This window comes from Orycteropus afer, unplaced genomic scaffold, assembly GCF_000298275.1.
Source record: "Orycteropus afer afer isolate SDZICR_OR568_19922 unplaced genomic scaffold, OryAfe1.0 scaffold00026, whole genome shotgun sequence".
NCBI classification, from domain to species: Eukaryota; Metazoa; Chordata; class Mammalia; order Tubulidentata; family Orycteropodidae; genus Orycteropus; species Orycteropus afer.
Window position 1 is genome coordinate 8,386,687 of NW_006921613.1, and position 21,220 is coordinate 8,407,906.

General features: G+C 35.8%; 1 protein-coding gene across 1 annotated transcript in view; it reads left to right on the plus strand.

Moving 5' to 3' along the window:
* The window catches only part of GABPB1 (GA binding protein transcription factor subunit beta 1), a 37,501-nt gene extending 21,633 nt beyond the window's left edge, over window positions 1-15,868 (plus strand). The window contains exons 6-8 of the mRNA XM_007935184.2: window positions 4,573-4,758; window positions 9,198-9,313; window positions 15,716-15,868. Coding sequence (XP_007933375.1) covers window positions 4,573-4,758; window positions 9,198-9,313; window positions 15,716-15,868 — 455 coding nt within the window. The remainder of the gene's footprint in view (window positions 1-4,572; window positions 4,759-9,197; window positions 9,314-15,715) is intronic.
* The last annotated feature ends 5,352 nt before the right edge of the window (window positions 15,869-21,220 follow it).

Below are 21,220 nucleotides of genomic sequence, written 5' to 3' on the forward strand. Positions count from 1 at the left end.
CCCCCTCTTTCGTCGACCCTCCACCCTACCAAGCATGACATCCTTCTCCAGGGAATGGTCCCTTCTTACAACATGACCAAAAAACTGGACCTGTAGGCAGCATTATAATAAATGGAGAAAAGATTGAAATTGTCAAAGACTTCACATTGCTTGGTTCTATGGTCAACGCCAATGGAAGCAGCAGTCAGGACATCAGATGACATATAGCACTGGGCAAATTGGCTACAAAGGACCTCTTTCAAGTGCTGAAGAGCAAAGATGTCTCCTTGAGGACTAGGGTGCACATGACACAAGCCATGGTATTTTCAATTGCCTCATATGCATGTGAGAACTGGACAATGAATAACGAAGACCAAAGAAGAATTGATACTTCTGAGCTGTGGTGTTGGTGAAGAATGATCAAAGTACCATGGACTGCTAAAAGAACTAACAGGTCTGTCCTGGAGGAAGTGCAGCCAGAATGCTCCTTGGAGGTGAGAATGGACAGACTTCATCTCACATACTTCGGTTTTGTTGTCAGACGGGACCATTCCCTGGAGAAGGATGTCATGCTTGGTGAGGTGGAGGGTCAATGAAAGAAGGGAAGACCCATGACAAGATGGATTGACACAGTGGCAGTGGCAGTGGGCTCAGGGATGGCAAGAATCATGGAGCTGGCTCAGGACCAGGTGGTATTTTATTCTGCTGTGCATAGGGTTGCTGTGAGTCAGAGACAACTCGATGGCACCTAACAACAACAGATTTAGGAGGGATATAATCAAGATTGTATTTTGACTCTCATCGACTTCTTTTAATTGTCTTCAGCTTCAACTTGAATTTGCATGTGAGCAGTTGATGGTTTGTTCCACAGTCAGTTCCTGGCCTTGTTTTTATTTATTTATTTACTTATTTATTATTGTGTTTTAGGTGCAAGTTTACAGAGCAGAGTTTGTTTTACATTCAACATTATATGTACATTTAGTTTCACTCCACATTTAGCATCCTCATCCCTAACCCAATCTCCTTCTCTACCTGCCCAGTAACTCCCCTCCCCCCGTACCCCTCATAGTTATGCACTCCTGTGTATCTTGCATTTCCTTGTGCAAATATTGCCCCTCTGGTGCCCTGTGGTCAGTTGCTTCAAGGGATGCATTTCCACAGAGTATGTGGTATATCACTCTGGGTTGAATGGTCTGCGTGTACGTCTTGTTTACCCTTGGGCTGAGAGCCAGCCCCTGGGAGTGAGTTTTATTCCAGGCCCCGAATGTATCCCAGGGCCATAGTATTGGGGTCTCACCAGATTCCATCTGCCTGGTAATTCTGGTCATTGTTGAGTTTTTGGATTTTGTTCCACGTTTTTCCTCCCACTCTATCCAGAATCTCCAGTTTTGCTCCTTTCCTGTCCTGGCCTTGTTTTGGCTGAAGATATTGAGCTTCTCCATCGCCTCTTGCAACATTACATTACATTATCAGATGTAATCAGTTTGATTCCTGTGTACTCCATCTGGCATAGTTCACATGCATAGCCACTGTTTGTGTTGTTGAAAAATGGTATTGGCAATGAATAAGTCATTGGTCTTGCAAAATTGTGTCATGCAATCTTCAGAATTATTTCTATCACCAAGCCCATATTTTCCAACTACCAGTGATTTTTCTTTACTTCCAACTTTTGCATTCCAGTCACCAGTGATAATTAACACATCTTGATTGGATGTTCAGTAAATTTCAGACTACAGAAGTTGGTAAAAATCTTTAGCTTCCTCATCTTTGGCTTTGGTGGTTGGTGCATAAATTTGAATAACAGTGGTATTAACTGGTCTTCCTTGTAGGCATATGGATATTATCCTATCACTGACAGCATTGTACTTCAGGATAGACCTTGATACAGTCTTTTTAATGATGAATGCCAGGGCATTCTTCAATTTGTCATTCCCGGCATAGTAGATCATATGGTTATCTGATTCAAAATGGCCAAAACCATAGTCCATTTCAGCTCACTAATGCTAGGATATTGATCTTTATGTGTTCTATTTCATTTTTGACAACTTCCAATTTTCTTAGATTGATACTTCATACGTTTCATGTTCTGATTATTTATGGATGTTTGCAGCTGTTTCTTCTCATCTTGAGACATCCACATCAGCAATGGGGGTCCCAAAAGCTTTATTCTCTCCACATTATTAGGGTTGTTTCTACTCTGAGGAGGTAGCTCTTCTTTAGTTGTATTGTGAGTGCCTTCCGACATGAGGAAAAGAAAAATTGGAGGATGAGCAATATTGTAAACTTTCATACTTTTCACTTATATTTACCATATATTAACATCTTGCCACACCTGTACGCCCTCTTACTGACACACACACACATTCCCTCCTCACTTCTGTTTTGTGAAATCATCTGAAAATAGGCTGTAGACTTCATGATGACAACTTCATCCTTGTATCTCCCAAGAGCAAAGACAGTCTCCTATATACCTTCAGGTCTATTATATAGGCATAAAACATTAATTTAGGAATATTACGGACCATATGGCCCATATTCCAGTTTTTCCACTTTCCAAAATATCCTTTATAGTTGTTTATTTTTGATCCAGGAACCAGAGTTCACACTTTATATATGGTTATTGTGTCTCTCTAATTTCCTCCATTCTAGGACAATTTTACTGCCTCTTTTTTTTGTGTGTGTGTGTGACACTGAAATCTTGGTAGAGTTCAGGTCACTTGTTTACAGGACAAGTAGGTGCATACTCTGTATTCATTTGTTTCTTGGGGATTAGATTTAGGTAAAAAATTTCCAGAAGGAACACAAGTGATATTTTGTAACCTTCCATTGCTTCACATCAGGCCATCCTGATATTGATCACTTGGTGAAAGTGGTAACTACCACATCTTTACAGGTACATTTTCCCTTTTGTAACTAATAGTAATATTTAGTATGATACTTTGAAACCATTTGAGTTTCTTATTCCCCCAAAACATTTGCAGAATGATTTTAATATCCATTCACTAATGGATCAGTTATTACATGAATCAGTTATTAAATTGGGAATTACAGTATGATTTTTCTGATTTTGTTATGCCATCTCTATTAATGGTATGTCATTTTTCTATCAAGAAGATTGCTCTCATCCCCTTTTTGAGGTATTACTATGGACAAATACATTTTTTAAAATTCAGTGCGTTATAATTCCTTACTATCATTATTCCCTGCATACAGAAAGTGCATAGGTCATGTAAGTGTACAGTTTGATTAATTATCACAAAGTAATCACTACTGCCTAACCATTATTAAGATTATGAATGAAAGGTGGGCAGCGTACATTCTTTTTTTTTTTTTTATTAGGATTTGGGTGAAGATTTACAGAGTAAATTCACTTTTCATACAGCAGTTCACATATACTTTGTCTCATGTCATTGACCAAAATTTACAATGCAGCAGCTCCCCTCCCACTTCCTCCCCATACTCAGCATTATTTTTGTTTTATTTATTAAAAAAAGCACTGCCATCGAATTGAATCTGACTCACAGAGAACCCTTCTTGGATTTCTGAGGTGGTATCACTACGGAAGTAGATTGCCCAGTCTTCCTTCCGAGGAGTGGCTGGTGGGTTTGAACTGCCAGCCTTTTGGTTAGCAGTCAGATGCCTTAGGTACTATGCCACCAGAACTCCTTTATCTATAATAGTCATTATAATTTCTGAATAGTATCTTTATTTGAATCTACCACAGTCTATTTATCCATTCTACTATTGATAGATATCTGGGTTGTTTGTAGTTTTTGACTATTGTAAGCAGAGGTGCTATGAACATTCCTGTACATGTCTTTTGGGATCAGAAGCCAGACATGGGATTGTTTGTGGCAAAGGATTTTGGCAGTGTTAACTCGTGATGTTTTTATTTAGGCAAAGCCAGAATTGCTGCTTCTAATACCTAGAATCTTCTCTAAGCTTCTCTTATAAAATATTAAGATCATATTTTGGGATTGTATTTGAGAACAGTAATATATTATTCACTGTCATACAGATAACACATCTGTATGCCACTTATCAAGGCAACCTTTGATCACTTAATCCCAAAACAATAACATTTATTCTGTCTACTCCAAATATACAGATTTCTAGTTTAATTGACTATGGGGATATATGTAAACTCATATGACTATAAATGGAGTATAGCCACATAGAAATTCTCTTTTTTGACTGTAGAATTTTATTAATCAGATACAACCTTTGCCATATCTGTGACCTTAGGAGATATACTTCATGTAACTAAATAAAATTTACTTAAATACACATACGCATAGATAAGTAGATAGACACTACGTTTGGAAATGATTTAGTTTAATAAGAATTTTTAAAAAAATCACTTTTTCAAGGGTGTTTCCAGTAAGTGGGAACTAATTATAAATAGTGGTACTTGTAATCAGCTGTTTAATAGACATCTACAGCACCACTGGGTGCTGAGTTTAAAAAACATGTAAAATTTTCCCCTATAAGAAAGAAGCAGAGAAAGCAAAGGTAGATGAAGAAAGCAAAAATAAAATTTTATTCAGCTCACTGATTTTTACATACTTCTTTTTTCCTTCTTTCTTTTTTCAGTAGTGGCCACAGAGGAAGTAGTTACTGCAGAATCTGTGGATGGTGCAATTCAACAAGTAGTTAGTTCAGGGGGTCAGCAAGTCATCACAATAGTTACAGATGGAATTCAGCTTGGAAATTTGCACTCCATCCCAACCAGTGGAATAGGTCAGCCCATCATTGTGACCATGCCAGATGGACAACAAGGTTAGTAGAAGACATTTATATAAAGTTTATTTTCAGTTTTTACTTATATACACTAAAGTAGGAAATTGTGATGTTTTAAAAAAAATCTTTTTTTGCCTTATATTACTGTGCAACAGACTTAATTATCTACTTTTATTTTGCTGATGCTAATATTAAAATTAACTTACTGTCTCTGAATATACACTAGGTGGAGAGAAGAACTGGCCACAAGTATTCTGATTGAAAAATAGGATTAAATATTGCCATAAGTAATAAACAAAATAAATAATTCAAAATCATCATTGGGCAATAGTTTCTTAGACCATTTTATGCAATTCGGATACCTCCTGGGCCTTTTAAAATGCCATAAGAAAAAGCTACTTAAAGAGAACTTGGACTTAGAAGCTCTAATAGGAATACTTTTAGCAGTTTTTTTTTTCCTCTTTGGAATTTTCCTGCTTTTTTCCTCCTAGAAACTTTACAGGGTAACTAAAATGGATGAAACAAAAGTCCCAAATATTTCTTCAGTGAATTCGAAAGACTGAGAAAACCTTAAAATTCCACATTTCAAGTGCTGGCCAAAGCATCTAAGACCATTATAACCAGGACAAGAAGACTGTTATGGAAACCCATGATGGTACATGTCAAGGAAGGAAAAACATTAAGCTAAAAAATCACCAACAGATACATACTCCCAGCAAGAAAAGGCCCTACCTTGAGTAATAACTGATGCAAACAGGGCTAAGATAGTCTTGGGCAAGAATACCGGGTCAGGCAGAGAGAGATGTGCAGAACATGCCTATCTGAGCACACACCAACCCTTTCTACCCACCCCAAAAGTGTATGCACACAACCCTTTAGAAAATGACTAGGATTCCAGACACTGTGTCCCTTTGTGCTGTTAAAGAGATCCAGGAAGGGAAGGGATAGAGATAGAAGCTCGTCTATCTGGAGATAGAAATTAAGTTTTGGGAGATGGAGGAGATACAACACTAGAGAGACATCACGTTTCAAGAAGAGTTTGTTGCTATAGCAATAGAGGAGGAAGTCCTTGACTTGTGACACCTGGGAGACCTTTTGCCTCTGCTCTGCAGAAATCTTCTCCTCATAGTGGGTCCACGATTTGAATCAAGCCCAGTGTTAACACAAAACTTTAAAGACATAGTTCCAATGGTATGGAAAAGACTTTCAAAGTATGTGTATAAAGCAAATATAGCATTGTACAGTCTTATCTCACTGATGAAAAAATGGAAAGAAACCCATTTGGATGGGAAGACTCAATGTCATAAAGTTCTCAGTTCTTCCTGAATGAGCAGACTGATTCTGAATTTTATATTGATGGGAAGGGGGAAAGGTTAGAAGAAGAACAAGGAGAACTCTGAAAATGAAGAGCAATGAGGGCTGTGGAGCAGTTTTATTCTGTAACACATGGGTTTGCCATGAGTCAGGGGCTGACTTGACAATAGCAGCTGATATGTGAATATACAGAATATACAGACAGTACAATGAAATGCATGCAAAGTGCAGAAATAAGCTAAAATACATATAGAAGTATAGAATATAATAAAGATGCTATCTCAAATCACTGGAAAAAAGATAGTCTTCTTAATAAATGGTATTGGGGCAATAAGATAGACTCCACACCTTATACTGTACATGCAGATAAAAATCCAAAGATTTAAATATTAAACTGAAAGTGTTAGAAGAAAAACATGGACAAACTCTTGTATAACCTTCGAATGAGGATGGCCTTTCTAACCATGGTCCATAAATTCAGAAAACATAAAAGCTTGATAAATTTAGCCACGTAAAAATCAAAACCTTCTGTATGGTATAAAATACCATAAGCAATTTCAGAAAATGAAAACAGAAAAGATACTTGAAATCTAGGCAAAGGACTAATCTCCCCAGTTTAAAATATGCATATACATATACACACACAGAAAGTAAATCCTCACTTTGCACAGTTCCAGTATGCACAAATTTCAGTTTCCACATGTGGCGGTTATGTTTTTATGTCAACTTGGCTGGGCCTGGTTGAGTGGGCAGCTGGTGGTAGTTACTCCCCATGATGAGACTGGCAGTCAACTCCATGGTGGGATCTACCACAAGCAGCTGAGTAGCTGCTTTGGGTTTGTGGTCTGCATTCCGTATATAAGAAGCAGCTTTGGGAATGGTCTCTATCCTATGACATGCTTGGACCCTGCATGTAGCAGTGTCGTCATTCAGCAGCCTGCTGTGCTCTGCCAACCTTGGGACTTACAATGGACTTGAGTTGATGGCCTGCCGTGTGGTTTGGTAACATTGGGACTGTGCCTTTTTACTTGTCAACCTTGGGCTTGGCAGCCTCAGCAGCCAGCAGCTGTCTGAGTGAAGAAAAGCCTCTAGCTTCAGTGAGCTGAGAGCTGGAGCAGAGCTGAAGGCCAAGGCTGAGGGGCTTTCACCCTGCCCCTAGAGCCTGGCACTTTGAACTTGTACTTAAAGCCTCCAAACTGTAAGAGAATAAACTCCTGTTTGTTAAGGCCATCCTATTTGTGGTATGTTCTTGTCAGAGCGGCACTAGGTAACCAGAACACCACAATTTGTTAAAATAATATCAGTCTTGTAGCAACATGGGTCAAATTTCACCTACCATGGTATATTAACTGTGAGAATTATATAAAACACAAACTTCCTTGACAGGTCTTCAGCTCACAAATCACTATGTAAATCACTGATGTGCATCCTGATTAATAACTAATCACATCACTTTTTCAAAGTCTGTCTGTGATAGCTCACTATTGATCCACAGACAGCAAAGCATGGAGCAAAGCATGGAGTTGTGTTACTTCCTTGCCTCCTAGTGATAAACCAATGTGACATTTTGTAAAAATGGATCAACAAAAGAGGAATTGGCCAACAAAGGTGAAAAGACAAAGAAACAAAAAGTGATAATGCTTGAAGTAAAATATTAATCCAACATAAATAAAGGTAATACAAGAAATAGCTGAGGATAGGAATGTTTTCACGACTGCCATTTAAAAGACTAATAAGCAGCCAGAGGAGCTGAGTGCAAGTGAACTTACTGACATAAATGAAGAAGGGGGGGTTAAGATGAAAAGGATGAACACATCCCAGAAATGATGCCAGCAAAAAAAGCTTAGCATTAAAGGAGCCTTCAGAGATAATTCACAGCATTGAAAATGCAAAGGATTAAATATTGGAAGCTGGTCCAGAGTTAAAAAGGAGTATGGCAGTTTGCTAAGCATAGAAAAGATGCTTACTCAGTATTGTGAGTTATACGAAGAGAAGGCAAGACTGTTCCAACTACTCTTGATAAGTTTTCTATTAAAAAACAAAAGCACTTTAATTCTCAATCTTTCTAATGTTTTAAATAATAGTGTGCTAAATAAATACTAGTTTTGCCATGTTTTTCATTTCTGTATACATTTATAACTTAGAATAGAGATATTTTAATGTTTTTGGCAAAAAATTTAAAGGTCATGGAACAATTGTAATTTTCCCCATTGATTATTAGTAAGATTGCTTTATATGATTTTGGCTTGCCTGGTCATTTTTACGTGCAAAATGAGTACATACATCTATGTGTTCATTTTATGTTACATTTATATAAAAAATTACTGAAAATTGAGACAAAGTCTAAAACTCACTAAAAGAGCCAGCAAAGATTATGAATAGAGAGTCCACAAAATGTGCATGGTATTTCCACACAATGGAATATTCTACAACTGAAGAAAGGGCAGTTTTCTGTGTGTTGATACAGAAAGATTCCCTAGATATATGAAGTGAAAAAAGCAAGATGCATATATATATATGTATGTAGGAGCTCTGGTAGCATAGTGCCTAAGGCACTTGACTGCTAACCAGAAGGCTGGCGGTTCAAACCCACCAGCCACTCCTCGGAAGGAAGATGGGGCAATCTACTTCTGTAGTGATACTGCCTGGGAAACCCAAGGAGGGGTCGCTGTGAGTCAGGTCTGACTTGAAGGCACATAACAACAACAACAACAACAATGTATGTGTGTGTGTATACACACACACACACACACTACCTTTTGTTTACAAAAGGGAGAAAAATGTATATTCATGTTTGCTTTTGCATGAATAAGCACAAGACCTAACAAGGAACTAATAAAAAATGGTTATCTGTTAGCAGGGTTGGAAGTAAGACCTCTCAAAGTATGCTTGTTAAATCTGTTTTGATTTTTGCACCATATAAATGAATATATTATCTCTTAAAATTAAAAGTAAGTACATACTTTCAGTAATAAGCAGATTCCTATAAGAAAGCAAGAAGGTGAAAAAGATAAATATAGATATTCTCACAAAAAGCAAATCAGTGTTTTGAAATTATTGTTTTAGAATATGTTTACTTTAGTTCAGTTGTGTCAGCAAAGTCAGGACTAGTTTTATTTCTACTAAAGCGATCTGAAATGAAGTAATGTATTTTTTCATTTTAGTATTAACAGTACCAGCAACCGACATTGCTGAAGAAACTGTTATAAGTGAAGAGCCACCAGCTAAGAGACAATGTATCGAAATAATTGAAAACCGGGTGGAATCTGCAGAAATAGAAGTAAGGAGTCTTTTACCCGGTGTGTTTTGCCGCAGTCATCAAAAATAAATTCAGTTCCCTTTTTTTATTTTTATTTTTTTGTCTTTTATATTTATTACTGAAAGTGTTGTTTTGGTACAGAATGAAGGTACATAGTATTATCATTTTGTCTGTTTTTTTGCCTTATACATATAGCAAGCCCTCAATAAATAAATATTGAATGAATGAATGAATGAGTGAAGAATTTGTTTGTAACAAAGTCTGTCATTGTGTTAACATTGGAATGTCTTTGATTCTTGCACTCCATCCTTTATTTTCTGTTAAGCTCACATGTATCCATTCTCACAAATCACCAAAAGAAAATGCTACAATATATGACTACAACATTTTTTCCTTTCAAAAATGAAATAGAATTGCCACATTGGACTAGGGGATCTTCTTAAAGAAAGTTGACATTTGTCAAATGGGTTATTTTTTTAATAAGTGGCAGATACTTGGTTATTTCACTATTACATCCTTTAAGGATATTAAATTAATTTAGACTAGCTGTTAATAGGATTCAGCTTTTTTCCTCTCTCCCAAACTAGTTTGTAAGTGTAACTAAACCATAATTACCTCATAAGGTTTTTTTCTCATAGGACTGTAAATAAAATTATGTCCCCTGAATCTGGTCTCAACTTCTATAAAAGGTATACAAGGTTTTGAGCAACTGTAGTATAAATACGGAGCAGAACTTCAGTTTTATTTTCTCTGAAATTAGCATTTAGAGTAACAGTATCTACTTTTTAGGCTTTTTATGAAAATTGAAAAAATAACATACTTATATACATATTCATAGTAACTGATGAATGTTGATGAATATTTAGTAATTCTTTGTGAAAGTTCTAGTTATTATAGAAAAAGAGGTTTAAAGGCACCCTATCTTATCTAATGACAACTAGAAAATATCCTTGCCCAATTCATTTAAATATAAGACTGGTACATCTTTGGCAATAACTGCAAACTATTATTATTATTTAATAAACAAATTATTGAATTAAAAAGGATCTGATTCATGGTTTAACCAGGAAGTTTGGTAGAATTGTGTTTTAATAAAGTTATTGAAGATTGGTTGTTTTATTCCTTCAGAATTTAAAGTGATATTCATGATGTTGAAATTCTTGTTCACAGACTGATAATTTATTCCACAAAACAATTCCACAAAACTTATTATTTAATAAGTAATCTTTTCATTAGCTAATCTTTTTCTGATATGTCATAAAATCTTTTTTCAGGCATATAAATGGGGAAAAAAAGTTATGTACTTTGCTTTAACTATCTAGTAAAATACATTATTTTAAAATTGCTTGAATTTTTATTAAATAAAAGCTTATTCAACTCAACAAATTTTATTTTTAAAACAGAACGTCTGTGTAGCTCATACATTTATTTACCTAATGACCAGTGAGAGTTACTGTTTTCCTCAGTATACAGCCTGATGCCTCTCTTACAGTCTTACAGAGATCAAGGAGAAAAGTCACAAATAACAGGAAAGTGTGAATTGAGGTATATAATCAGGCCAAGGAAATGGAACTTTATGGTCATGGATATTTAGCTTGGTATAAAAAAGAGTGCTTTTGTTTTGTTTTGTTTTCAATAATTAGAGCTTTCTGGTGATGGAAATCTTATTTGCCACCTAAGGAAATGTTCAAGTCCAGGTTGCGTGACCTCTTAGGGCTATTACAGGGAGACCTTGAAGCATACAGTGAGGATAGATGGTAGAGGCAGGCTTGGGGATGTAGAATGAAGAGATGACCTCCAGTGTTTTCATCACACCAGGTAATTATTTCCTTGTATAAATGAAGTGATTCTTTTGATTTATTTTCTTCGGTGACTAATAGAGCTATCTTGGGGACAGACTTTTATGCTCCTTTCTAAGTGACAGCTTGGCCATTAACCCGAAGGTTCTCTAAAGCAATGGTGCTCACCTGGGGTGATTTTGATCCCCAGGGAATATTTGACAGTCTCTGAAGACATTCTTGGTTGTCTTGACTCGGGGAGTGCCACTGGCATTTAGTGGGGAGAGGCCAACAGTGCTGCCAAACAACCTACAATATGTAGGACAGTCCCTATAACAAAGAATTACCCAGTCTAAAAATATGAATAATGTTGAGATTGAGAAACCCTGCTCTAGAGGAATAAGAAAAATCAACTCATTTTACAAAATCTACCATGTTTGCATTTGCTCTTTGTGTGTGGCTGTAGTCACCAGAGTGACTGTAATGAAGGTACTAAGAATTTATAATAGAGTTTCCCAACTAACAATGGAGATGTTTACCAATTATCTCTCGAAAAATTAGTTTAAATTTAGAAATTTTACTTTAAATTATATGGTTTTTACATCTACATTATAGCAACATAGGAAATAGGTTTGTTTTTTGAAGGGAAAGGTCTGACACCAAATTGTCAATAATTATCATTTGATTGTCACTCCTTGGTATTACTGCATTGAAGATACTTCTGGAAATGTGTGCTATTTGCAGATTTTTTTTTCCATAAGTAAACAGCATTAACCTATTCAGAATTGAAGTGAAAACTGTTCTTTGTATATGTGGGAGGAGGAAAATGCAGTTAGTGCATTAGGAATAACAGATTTTTTCTCTATCACTTACTTGTTACATGACTTTAGGAAATACCTTGACTTTTTCATTTGCCATGGAGGTTAGAAATGAATATGTTTATTAGCAAATTCTGTTTGTTGATTTTTAATGAAGTGTTTGTGCCCTTTAACCAATGATAGATTGGGATCTTTACTGTTCTTTAAAACATTGATTTCTCTGAGCTCTTTTATGCAGTGTTTTCTTTGAAACAAAATTAATATATGCCAGTGTTTTAAATGTTTTTGTAGTCTTATCTCTTCTTGATAACTTTTTTTTTTTTTAGAGCTAGGGTAGGCAAACTTCTTCTGTAAATGGCCAGATAGTAAATATTTTTGGTTTTATGAGCCTTGCAGTTTCTTTTGCGACTCGTTAGCTCTGTCATTGTAGCAGGAAAGCTGCCATAGACACATTTATAAATGAACGGGCATCGCTCTGTCTCAGTAAAACTTTATTTATTTATTTATTTGGTTTACTCTCTTGTTTTTACAGGACCATGCTTGACCTGTGGCAGTTAGAAAATTAATGTTTACACATAAGCAAAACAGATAGCTCACACATCCTGCCCAGTTTCTCTTTTTTAAAAAAATACTTAGTCGTTAGAAATATAGGTCTGGAATTAGATTTAGGTTTGAATTTTAATTTAAAGTTTTCTAATTTTGTGACTTTGACAAGTTATTTAAGCTTCCAAGTGGCTGGCTTCCCCATTAGTAAAAATGAGAAATAACAGTACTTATAAGATCCTTGTAAAGATTAGATGAGAATGCATATGAAGGACTTGTATAATGGCTTGTTGTGCCTTCGAGTCAGACCGACTCATAGCAACCCCTCCTTGGGTTTCTGAGGCGGTATCACTACGGAAATAGATTGCCCCACTTTCCTTCTGAGGAGTGGCTGGTGAGTTTGAACCACAGCCTTTTGGTTAGCAGTCAAGTGTAATGTCTGGTATATAGTAAATGCTCAGTAAATGTTAGTCATTATTATTATCCTACAATTTATCTTGAAATATGGTAGAAGATAAATTGCTATAATGATTTTTGCTCTTATAATAAAGCAAAAGATACATGTGAGTGTTAGAAAATTATCTGTTCAAAGTGATAAAACTAGAGTTAATTGCAGCTAACTGAAATAGAATTCAAGAATCATGTTTGAAAAAAAAAAGAATCATGTTTGAAAACAGAGCAAACTCAAGTCTGTCCCTGCTTTGTTATCTTGCTGCCTAATCTAATAGTAATATAATGCTTGGGTTTGAAATTTTGGTTTAGATATTTTGATAAGTATCTTCCTTGTTGCTACCAAATCTTATTATCAGAATTTATTTTTCCTGGAATTCTTCAGTGTTAGATTATTGAGGGAAAAAGACTTTAGTATTACATAGTAGGCTAGACTATGTTTATGTTAAAATGTCAAAATTCTTTTTATTATAGTTTTGTTGCAAAAGTTTAAAGCCATCACGTTGGCATTTCTTTTTAAATATAAATCTCAAATGTCAGTCCTTTGTACTATTCATGTGTGAAACAACCAAATTACTACTTGCATTAAGAAAGTGTCTTGCGTGTAATGTATGTTCAGTAAACATTTGACAAATACATTTGGAAATAAAGGATCTCTGAGTAAAATAAGTTATATTTCCACTATTTGCTTTGAAAAGTGAGATTGCAAAGAGATTCTCTTCCCACATGACTTATACTACTGAGTAGGTAGTAAAAAATGAAAACATTTAAAAGAATTTATCATAATGTTAACCATGCTCTCAGTCTCAAGGATTAAATATACGCAAAGGGTAGACCTAATGATCTTTACCTTTTAGATTTTAAAGATTTAGCCAAAATGCATTTTAAAAAGAGTCTTATTTGGCCGAGTAGGTAGAAGGAACCTATCTTTTCATTTATATTAAAATACGTTCTACTTCTTGATATAAAAATTTACAATAAGAACAATAGAGTTAAACTGTATTTACTGTTGGACTGTTTACCTCACTCATTCTGGTCTTCTATAATAATTGTATATTCTTTGCTAGTAATATTTATAGTTCTAAATATAAGAAATAGTTAATACTAAAAGATGCTTAGAGTTAAATCTGTTCTAATATTCCTACCAAGTCAGAACAGATTTTTATTTTTATCCATATTCAAAATCTTTGTTACCAAAGAATCTTATTTCATGTCACATGTAAAATTTTAAAACATGTCTACATGTCTGTGAGAGCTTCTGCCAGAGGTGGGCTCTAGTTCAGGGGAAGCAGCATCCAGCCCCACCCATTCACTGCCCCCGCATCATTAGCATATTCAGGGCCTGCATAGTTTACTGCTGGAATTATGGGCTTCATTTGTTACAAGAGGCCAGTCTCCTGATTTCCTTTTTGACTTGTTCCTACTTTGTCATCTTGCCTGTTGTTAGGGTAAGGTAGTGAGAAGAGGGTGGCAGGGGTGAAGGGAGTCCGCAGGACTGAAGAGAGGTGGCAGGAGGGGCCTGGGCATTGCTTAAACTAGAGATGAGGGACACTCCTTTCTTCACTTGTACATTTTGTGTAATCGGAAGATTTGTGGATTACTTGTATAATCAATCACTTTTACAGCTGATGGACTCATGGGGAAAAGAAATGTCTAATGTATCTTCATTCCCAGTGTGGGAAGGGAAGGGAATCAAGGAAAGGCAGGTGGACTACATGTGCTCTTGTAGAAAATACAGATGATGAAGGGGAGGGACTCTCTTGGTGTTTGCAGTAAGCAAGTGTCAAGGAGGCAGTAAATACATAGTTGGAGACCTTTATACTCCCTCTTCCCCAGCAGGCTGCTGACCCCTCACCTTCAGTTCCCCTGTCTAGTGTGAATCTGGCCTTTCTTGTGATAAATAGTTCTTTGCCCCTACCACTTGGAAGTCCTGGACTTCTTTAATGAGGTGGCTTCACTGTGGGTGGTTCCTTTGACCTGGACCTATGCTGGTTGAGCTTTTGTTCATGGGCCCGCCAGAGGTAAGGGAAAGGGTTCTTTAAAATACTTTGCCTGAGGTAACTAAAGAGGGGGAGAGTGGGAGGAGGAAATTGCCCTTCTTACTGGACTAGATCTGTGTTTCAACTCTCGATTTATTGAGTAATACATATATTCTATACCAGTACAATCTTAATAGGTCAGAGGATAGAATTTAGATATTTTATTGGTTTTTAAATGACATAATTTAAGAAGCACTAATCTAGATGAATTCTTTTCATTTTAAAGGTGAGGAATCTTGCTTGTTATCATAGAAGAATACAGCTTTTAAAACAGTAATATCAGAACCCCCTGAACCCAGCCCCTCACTAAGTAACATTGGCAAAGCTATATCATTTTTGAGCATTATTTTTCTCAACTGTGAAATAGACATATCTAAAAGGCTTATTATTAGAAATCACCTAGTTTAGTCATATACTAGGTGCTCAATAAATATTGTTTTATAATTATTACCTTTACACAAATATTGATATGAAGAGTTAGGAATATATACTGCCCCCCCTTACAGCTCTTCACTAAAAATACAGGTAACCAATTTCAGTTCATTCTGTTAGTCTTATTTGTAATTAAGAAATAATTTCCTTAAACCCATATGCTGTCATCACTTTGTCATAGTGTGGAGCCCCAAATGAGTGGTTTAGTTGTTATGAATTGGTTGAAAAGACAGAATGTCTAGGAAACAGTAGGGGGCAGCTGCTTACAGCTACTACAGATTTTTTAATTGAAGGATACATATTTGTAATGTGTTAATAAAGTATTTGTGCAAAAATTGAAAATAAAACTTTTTTTCTAACTAGGAGAGAGAAGCTCTTCAGAAACAGCTGGATGAAGCAAATCGAGAAGCACAAAAATACCGGCAGCAGCTTCTAAAGAAAGAACAGGAAGCAGAGGCCTACAGACAGAAATTAGAAGCAATGACTCGTCTTCAGACTAATAAAGAAGCTGTTTAACTGAAATGAACATGTCGTTTGATTTTACTTTTGGTCAAGAAAGAATACAATCTTGAACTGTACACAATACAGGTACAGTCATGGGAATACAGGATAATTGAAGAGACTACAGATTGATAATTGGACTTAAGCCATGAGCTCTGAATTGTTGTAACATAAAACTTTACTCTAGAACTTGTTAAATGTATTTAAAACTGAATTCTGTAAATAGTTTTTTTTTTACAGTTCCAAATGAGAAAGATTGTTAAAGAGATTCCAAAACACAATAAGCCACTGTTTTTGTGAATTCTTTTTGATTTTAGTATTAGTATGAACCTTAATTTCTCAGAAACAGAACAGTTTTAAGGGTGATCGTTGTCGATTAGACCAAATGTGTATAATTATGTGGTGGACTGATGCTGGAATATTCCTGTAGGTATATACTTCTATATGAAGAGAAGATTTCTCCCAGGAAATCTTTATATAGCTTTAAGTTGTCTCAGATTCTCTGAAAACATTTTTTAGAAAGCAAAACTTTTATATTTGTTCAATTTCAGCTATACCCAAGTAGATTTACATGTATATGAAGCAAATATTTTTTAAACTTTCTGTTTGTACATATTTTGCATGTTTTCTAATTTCAAAAGGCATCACCTGCATAAGTATTTTCCCCACAAAGATGATGAAAGTTACTAGGGGGGGAAAAAGCCTTTTATTCTATAGGCCATTGAAATTAAGTAAGCTTGCAGCTGGTTTTATTGGAATGACAATGTCCTTGGAAGGAGCAGCTTACAAGATAACTTGACTTTGCAAAATCTATGCTTTTTTGAAAATTTCGTAGTGGGGACGTGAACCGTACTCTGTGCCTCCCATCATGGTTTCCACATGAAAGCACTTTAAGGCACTGGATTTTAAGATAATGCTTTTGGAAAACTCAACGTGTATGGGCTTCTGAAATACTTCATGGACTCACCCCCTTCCCCCAGGAAATTATTCTTATGGACAAAAATTGCTTTTGTATGTAGAACAAGAACTTTTTGTACTACAGCGATGCTATAGATGTGTCTAACGTTAACTTTTGCTTTTCTCTGTGAAAGCTGTATGTCTGTGCTGTGACCTGCTTTCATCACAAGATTGTTAAATTCCACAATGTATGGACATTAAACTCTGACATGCTGTTCATTCTTTTTTGTAAAATATAACTTCAGGCCCCTTTTTCTTTTTCTTTTTTTTTTTAAGTGTTTTATTGCTTTATGAACATGTTTATCTAACCCTAAAACCCCTCTAGGTTACCTATACTGTATAAAGAAGCAGTTACCCTTAGAACTGTGCTCTGGCCTACTTTTCTATTTTACAATTAAATATCTTTTCCACATATGTTCAGTGTAGACTTATATTTTTGACCACATCTTAATCATACCTTAAAAATTATATTCTGTGTATTTGTGCTGTATTCCACTCTATGAAAATAATATATATACTTAACACGCTGTGTCCTAAAAATCCCTGAGTCTATTTGTTGCTTAGAAACTAATTCCCTTACTTGAGTTACCAGTAGAGTTGTTAATGTAATAAAAGCATATGAACTACCAGTTACTATTTGGAAACTCAAGAAGTATTAGGGTGAATTTAAGAACTGTGTCGGGAAGAGAAAAAAACTTCAGTTTTCCAGTATATTTGACATACATTATATATTTTCTAAAAGTCCACATAGGTGGCTAATTATATCCATCTATGTGTGAACATACACCTAGAGCAGCCCTCCTGAATCAGGGTTCTGAGAGAATTAAGCTCTAACGCCCTAGCTTTTAGGGCCTAAGGCATCCCTTGTAATGAATTAACTTATTATCTCTTATGCACACAGATCTAGAATGGCATTGGTTATGTACTGTCAAGACACTGAGCTCTTCAGATGTCTCGATTGCCTCATTATTTGGTTCAGATTTAACACTTCCCGACCTACTTCAAATTTTAAGTTAGGTCTGTGATGTTTTTAAATAGCTTCATCTGATGACTGACTTGAACGGTCTTTGCAGGTGCTGTACTTCTGAACTAATCTTCATTGTTATTTATTTTATTTATATCTTACATACTTCCAGAAAGAACTTGAGATGCCATTTGTTTTCATTGGTTCTTAGGAGCTGTTCTCTTACACCTTTTTTTTTGTTTTAATGATACAAATGGCAGAGAATATGTTCTCTTACTTTGTCAGTGGATTGGTCTCTTTCTTTATGGTGGCAGTGGGTTGGGAGTTGGGGAGCTTTCTTCTGTGATATTCAAAAGAACAAAATTAGAGAAGGGAATAAATGTGACCCATACCTGTTGGTGTCTAGTTGATTTCAACTCCTAACAAGCCTATATGACGGAGTAGAACGGGCCCATAGGGTTTCCAAGGCTGTAATCTTTTGGGGAGCAGACTGCCACATCTTTCTTCCATGGAGCAGCTGGTGTGTTAGGACTGCCAAGCTTTTGGTTAGCAGCCAAGCATTTAACCACTGCCCCACCAAGGCGCCTTCAATAAATGTGAAATTCCATGTAATTAAGACTAATAGAGGGAGCTCTGGTAGCGTAGTGCCTGAGACACTTGACTGCTAACCAGCAGGCTGGCAGTTCAAACCCACCAGCCGCTCCTCGGAAGGAAGGTTGGGCAATCTATTTCCGGAGTGATACTGCCTTGGAAACCCAGGGAGGGGGCGCTATGAGTAGGGTCTTACTTGATGGCACATAACAACAAACAACAAGACTAATAGACAAGTTCTACATACATATATAGAGAACTCTGGTGGCACTGTGGTTAATGCATTGGGCTGCTAACCAAAGAGTTAGTGGTTTGAATCCACCAGACACTCTGTGAGAAAGATGCAGCTGTCTGCTTCTGTAAAGATTTACATCCTTGGAAACCCTATGAGTCATTTCTACTCAGTCCTGTAGGGTCGCTATGAGTTGGAATTGACTCAATGGCAATGGGTTTGTTTTTTGTTTTGGACATACATGTATATTTATTCAAAATGTATTGCTAATGAAAATCTCTGCCTGTACATGTTCTTCAACTAGATCATTTATGATGTGCATTGAAAATTAGAAGGAACACTTGCCCAAAACAAGAACAGATGAGCTGATAGGAATACTATAGATGCTGTAGACTGACATGACTGATTTTCACTGAAGTTCTCTGTACAAAGTTTCATGATAAAATCTATAACTTTCCTTTGTGTTTTCATGTCTGGAAAACCTTGAAAACTGCCTCAGCAACATAACATATATTAAGGAGGAAAAACCTTTCCAGCTAAAACTACAAAACATTTGTAGGAACCTTTATATCCATATGGATGGGTTCCCAAGGCATTATCTCTCAGGCTTATGTAGCAAATAATTTAAAAAAAAAAAAAAATCTTTTCTATTCACCTAGTTTCTATTGAATAAATAACTCCTTTCATCATGTCAGATCAATTTAGGAATGGATTAACTGAGAGAGTTGTTATTTTATTAAGTAATATTTACTGTACTTGGATGTCATTATAGATAACTAATCTATTGTAGTTTTGAATGATGGTTGCTATTTGCTTTCTCTGTGTTAGGTGAGAACACGTTGATTCCCATGGATTCAGTTTGACGTAAGCTCTCTGAATCTGTCTTCAGATCACTCTCTAACCTATGATGGAAAACAGTATCATCACTGGGAAAAGGTCACATACTCATTCAGTCCCAAATCAAAATGTGGATGTTGATATCCTTGTGGCAATATTATTAAGTCAAACTATTTTCCAAACATATACACTTACAAGATTTTTGATAATTGATACTCTGAGCCCATTTAAGAAGTATTCCAGTTTAATAATAATAATCAAATATTGAATATGATATGGACGTAGTTCCCAGCAGTGTTTGTGTTCTAACCCTCCGTGGACTACCATTTACTTCCTGAAAGGATTTTGACCTGGTCTCTGAGATTTTATCCACCATGCTTTATTAATTGCCTTCTTATTTTTCATTTGAATAGTTTTGATCTAATGTGCATGGTTGATATGGAATATGTTTTCTGTATATATAAATACATAGTTTTACACAATTCTTAACTACTGATTGAGTACATGAATTATAATTTTGAATCCTGTGGACTATTTAAATTTCATCTTAATCTTTCTGTAAGAGTATAATTTTCGTATATATTTTTATTTGTGTGCCAGTTGAATGTCAGTGAAGCATTTGGTTTTTTGTATTGCTGTTTTCCATAATTATTCTAGACTTGCCATCCTCATCATAACGCTCAATAATTGAATTTCAAGTTTAAATTACATTCATTTATTTTATTGATGTAGAAAAATATCATGTATTAATTAAGAAAGTCCACACTTGAATGAACTTAAAATTTAAAAAAAAAAAAAAAAAAACTGCCAAAGAACTGACTTGACTTCCAAGCATTTCTGCCCAGCATCGTAGAGGCACTTAGTATCAAACACTGAACCATATTATTAGCTGTGTTTACTACCTTGTTAGATACAATTCAGTATTTTTTAAAAGGAAAACTTGAAAACACACAAGAGTATAAAGAGATATAAACACCCATGTACCTATCTTCCAAATTTAAGAAAAGTAATTTGCCTTATTTGCTTTGAATATTTCCTCTTAAGAAACAGAATGCTACAGATAACTGTTGAAATTTTTTTTCCCTCTCTGATCCTATTACTCTCCCTTTCTGCTAAGCAACACCACTATCCTGAGGTTGAGGTGATTCCTTCTATCTGCAAGGTTACACTCTTAACTACATATTGGAGTTCATAAATACTCTGCACACACAGTATTATTTCAGCCCCACCCTCACCCTACTGGTAAAAAAGTGTGCTTGTCTTTGTCCTAAGGCAGTGTTAGTCAGCTCTATCATTAAGGTACCCTCCCCAAAGGAGCTCTTAGGCCTGATGACTCTTTGTAGAGCTGGTTCTTCTCTGGGGGAAGCTGGACTTCATTTTTCCTCCATCATGTAGCCGCTCCTAGACTGATTGCAGCTCACAACTGCACTGCATCTTTACTTATTCAAGAGCATAAATACCATTACTCTGAGCACAAAAATCCCCTACCAATATGTGGTTGAAAATGAAACCAGTTCCTTTATTCTAAGCAATCCCTTGGATGGTGTTTTAAATCCTAGTAAATCTCTCTCTTTTCCTTGGCAACAATAGAATTACTTCCTTTGCCAGGTCATACCTCCATACTTATTCAACTACGTACTTGATAACCTTGACATGCTTGAAACGGAACTCTTCATATTTCCTTCAAAAACTTCTGCAGTCATCCCCATCTGGGTAGTTGGCAACTCCATCCTTCCTATTACTTGGGCCCCAAACTTTGAAGTTATCCTTGACTTTTTTTTTTTTT